The 4822-nt window shown below is 49.4% G+C and overlaps 1 protein-coding gene across 1 annotated transcript; it reads left to right on the top strand.

Moving 5' to 3' along the window:
- Positions 1-828: 828 nt before the first annotated feature.
- PCYB_012350 (AAA family ATPase) lies at positions 829-4443 on the top strand (the record flags this gene model as incomplete). The annotated part of the gene is made up of 2 exons (XM_004220741.1): positions 829-3308; positions 3612-4443. The coding sequence occupies 2 exons, from the start codon at positions 829-831 to the stop codon at positions 4441-4443; spliced, it is 3312 nt and encodes a 1103-aa protein (XP_004220789.1).
- Between the last annotated feature and the right edge of the window lie 379 nt (positions 4444-4822).

The following is a 4822-nucleotide window of genomic DNA, read 5'->3' as shown; positions in this document are numbered from 1 at the left end:
CATTATTTCATTATTTCATTATTTTATTTTTTTTCTCAAAGAAGCAACGCTTTGTTAGTCATAAGAATGGTTTTCCGCGAGCCCACTCGGCTAGTATGACGTTAAGTGTATAGAGCTCGAGGCGACGCTCCCCGACGACGGCGACGGCGGCGGCGGAGACTGTGTTTTTTTATTTTTTGGCGGGGAGTACACCACCCAAGGGGGAAAAGAAGAGCCCCGCGCGGAGTGGCTCCTTCGTAGATTCCTTCCTATGTTTGCTCCTTTTTTGCTCCTTTTTTGCTCCTTTTTTTGCCTCTCCTTTTTTTTGTTTTCCTTTTTTTTGGTTTTACTTTTTATTTTTTTGGTTTTCATTTTTTTGTGTAATTTTTCGCCTAGTTTTTGCCTAGTTTTTGGCCCCTTTTTTGGCCCTTTTTTTGGCCCTTTTTTTGGCCCTTTTTTTGGCTCCTTTTTTGGCCCCTTTTTCTGGCCCCTTTTTGACCCCCCTTTTGGCCACCTGTTCAGCGCGGCATACCCAGCTGCGCGCGCAGGCGGAAACGCACCAACGAATGAAGACACGTAGGTGGGTGTTGCGTATTGCAACCCATCTTTCGTCGAGTTGAACCCACCGTGTGGCCCCCCGCAGGTGTAGCTGGGTATGCCGAGTAGAGGCGCAGCCCTCCCTCGAAGTTGAAGAAAGAAAAAATTAGTGCACGAAGTTAGAGCGGCGTGAACCGGAGCGTGAAAGGTGCTTCGCCACCGATTCGCCACCGATTCGCCACCGCTACTCCAACGCTCGGCCACCACTGCTTTAGCGCTACTCCACCGCTTGGCCACCGCTTGGCCGCCAAGATGAAGGGGCGCAACGAACGCAAAACGAATATCGAGCAGGTGATGAGCGACTACCTGATCAACTTGAGCTACCTGTACAAGAACTCTCAGTCGCAGTCCCACTCGTTGAGTGACCATGAAAACGGCGAGGGGAAGATGCACAGATCGAACAGCTCCAGGGTGGAACTCATTAAGCAGGAGGCCCTGTTCATGGGCAAGAAGAACAACAGCAACAGCAGCGGTAACATCAATGGCAGCGGTAACATCAATGGAAGCGCCAACATCAACAGCAGCGGAAGCAGCAGCGTCAGCACTAATGACGAAGTCTCATCGGATAGCGCTAAGAGCAAGTCTAGCTACTACGACCAAATGATGAACGCTATATTCCCCCCCAGGGAGAGAGAGATCTACCTCCACCTGAAGAAAATACTTCAAACTCAAAAACACTTAGCAGATGTTGAGGCAAATGAGTACCTATTTTGCTACCTATTCGTATTGGCCATAAAAAATATGTTTTATTCCATCATTTTGCAGAGGAAGGTGGAGCATGAGTTGGAGCATGGGCTGGGGCGGGAGGACCCTATTGAGTGTAATGAGGAGGACCCGCTTGAGTGTAAAGAGGAGGACCCGCGTGAGTGTAAAGAGGAGGACCCGATTGAGTGTAAAGGGGAGGACCCGATTGGGTGTAAAGGGGACGGTGAAGATCTAGACAAAGGTGGGGAACAACCAGGAGAGGCACAACCAGGAAAAGTCGCACCAGGAGAAGCCCCACCTGGTGAAGCCCAACCTGGAGAAGCCCAACCTGGAGAAGCCCAACCTGGAGAAGCCCCACCTGGAGGAGCCCCACCTGGAGAAGCCCCACCTGGAGAAGCCCAACCCAAAAGGCCCAACTCGCAGAAGGCTCAAACGGCAGACCGACCACGAGGTGAGGAACTCCTGGAGGACAACTGCGACAATTTCGGAAAAAACTACATCTACCTCCTGTTCGAAACGTTGCGGAATAACAAGTCGTACTGGTTGATCCCGTTGAGTGTTCTATCATGTGGATACCTCTACTACAAAATGAAAGGGAGAATAGCAGCCTACATAAACAATTACTACCTTAACGTAACGAAGTATTTCACCAGTACCTTCCTCTCCCCAGGAGGTATTAGCGATACAGCAATCTCCAAAGACTACAGTCATTTTTTTCACAATGTACAGAAGAATAACGTTAAAACGATCCTATTCAACCCATCCAATAACACATTCACGTATATGTTAAGTAAAGCAACTCTCCCCAAGTCGGGGACGAACATAAATCTGTTCAATTCAAGCAAAGTGGTATCTAATCCAACTCCATCCTCACAAGAAGAGACGACTAATATGTACACAATTTTTTATAATGATTACATAATGAAATTTTTACTGAAAAATAAAATTTACGAAAATGTGGAAATAAAATTAGATGAAAAAACGATGAAGTTATCCTTTGTCGAAATTATTAAAAGAAATTTATTTGATTTAGTTACTTACAGTCTTTCTTTGGCAACGTTTTTCTATTTCTATGAGAGGAATTTGTCATTTTCATCACCCTTTACCAATACAGATTGCTCTTTGCACAGCACAAGTAAGGGTACCTCCTTGAGTGATATTATCCTCAATGATAAGACAAAGAAGGACATTAAAGGGGTTTTATTTTTTCTCTTATTTTCGAGTATATTTCCAGAAAATTTCAACCTATCTGGTTATAACACCCTTTTATTTACTGGAGAGACAGGAACAGGGAAGAGTCTGTTAGCCAAAGCTATAGCGAGAGAGCTAGATGTAGAGTTCATTCACCTCTCAGGATCAACCTTCATAGAGTTATACATCGGAAACGGGGCATCCAAATTAAGGAACCACTTTAAGAGAGCCAAACGGAACTCCAGACCCGTTCTTCTGTTCATTGATGAGATAGATAGCATTGGCTTGAGTAGATGCATGAACAACGAGGGGGGGAACAACGCCAACCATGAGTACACGCAGACGTTGAACCAGCTGTTGATAGAAATCGATTCTTTGCATGAGTACAACCGGGAGCAGTTCCTCATGGCATCTCGCGGTCGGGAGAAAGGGGGCTTTTTTTCTACCGTCAGGAGAGCCTTCATGGAGATCGTCGCGCCGGGAGCGGACTCTGCAGAGGGGCGCAGCGAGTGTGCAAGCGACGACCATGTGAAGCGGCACACCGGGGGGGATCACGTGAAGCGGCACATCGGGGGGGATCCATACAGCAGTGGTGATCGCCACCCCAGCGGTGATCGCTACCCCAGCGGTGATCGCCACCCCAGCGGGCATGGCCCCCCCCCGAGAGAACGGGACGGCTACGAAATTATGCAGTACTACCTAAACAACGACCTCACGCTGCAGGAGGTGGAGGAGCTGTTCAACCTGAGGAAGCACCGAGCGGGGAAATTTATCCTCTTTATCGGGGCCACCAACCGGTACAAGATGCTAGACTCCGCGCTCGTGCGATCCAAGCGGTTCGACAAGGTCATCCATTTCCATCTCCCCAACCTGTTCACGCGCCGAAGGCTCTTCGAGTTTTACGTGGCAAAATACACGCGGGGGGCAGCCTCGACGATAAGGCGGCTGCCGATGCAGAGAGGGTCGCCCCCGCGAAGGACACCGCTCCCCTCGAGAACGCCACTCACCTCGACAGCGCCGCATAACTCGACAGCGCCGCACAACTCGACAGCGGCGGACACCTCGACAACGGCGCACACCTCGAAAACGCCTTCCCCCTGGACAGCGCCGTCGCCCCCCCTGGAGTACGCCCCCTTCAGACACAAATTCAACAGCCACTTCAACGCGCTGCACCCCGGGGCCACGGATAAGTACGAGCACTTGTTGAAGTCGCTCAGGAAGGGGAGGTCGGGATTAAACGCCCGGGGTGGCAAAAGTAATGACGATTGCGAGGCCCGCAATGGGGATTGGCTCGGTGACTCCCACAGTTGCTCCCACAGTGGCTCCCACACCCCCGTCGACACGCTGGCGCTGTCCGTCCTGACGACTCTGTTCAACTGCGCGGACATAGACGAGATAGTCCACTCGGTGCAAATGAAAAGCCTCACGCAGAGCCACCTTTACCGAGAGGGTCACAACATGAATAGTGCCCTGTTTGAAGTAGTGGACTCTGCCCTTTTTAATAAATTCACACACGATAATCACGGAGAGAAGCTGAGCATTCAGGGAAGTAAAACCGAGACGAGTGACACCAAAGGATCGGCAAACATCAAGTTTAGTGGTAACAACTGGTGCTCCGATGCAGATTACGACGAGTATCTATCCAAATTTATTCACTTCTGTAATGAAGAATTGGAAAGGAGGATAAACGATGAGGACAGCAGAAGGAAGAAGAACCACAGGAGAGAAGGACACTCTCATGGGGAGAAACTGACATTTGATGACCTACTGTTTTTTAATGACTTAAAAAAAATGAAAATAAAAATTTGGCGAGACGAGGATATGAATTTCCTCCTTCAGAATGGCTTCTGTGTGAGCAATGGTTTTTTTCCTCCCGGTAGGAGCTACCACCTCTGCCTTTTGTGGAAGTCCATCGAAAGCTTTTACGTGACTCTCCATTCCAGCTGCCGCCGGGCCACCACCCAGGGGTGAAGCGATGAATGCGGCATTGGTACAGGAGCAGCGCCACCCCTGTGAGTCTACCCCCCAATCGCAGTTGTCCCACCGCTCGTTATGTGGGTCCAACCCCGGTGACCATTACTTCCCTCCCCCCCCTTTTTTTTAAATAACAAAATCCCCCCGCCCTCTTCCCCTTTCGCGTATGTGTGCCCCTCACCCACACACCCAAGTGTTACCTTTCCCCGAAGGGGAGAAACCCGACGGACGGATCTCCATTTTTATTTACACCATACTGTGCTGTGCTGCACTGTACTGTACTGCACTGTACATATCTCAACTCCGCTGTGTAATTTTTTTCTGTATCTTCCTCCGCGCGCCACAATTTTTTTTTTCATTTTATTACTCCTTTTTT

Source organism: Plasmodium cynomolgi, chromosome 1 (genome assembly GCF_000321355.1).
Source record: "Plasmodium cynomolgi strain B DNA, chromosome 1, whole genome shotgun sequence".
NCBI lineage: Eukaryota > Apicomplexa > Aconoidasida > Haemosporida > Plasmodiidae > Plasmodium > Plasmodium cynomolgi.
This window is presented reverse-complemented; position numbering and strand designations above follow the sequence as displayed.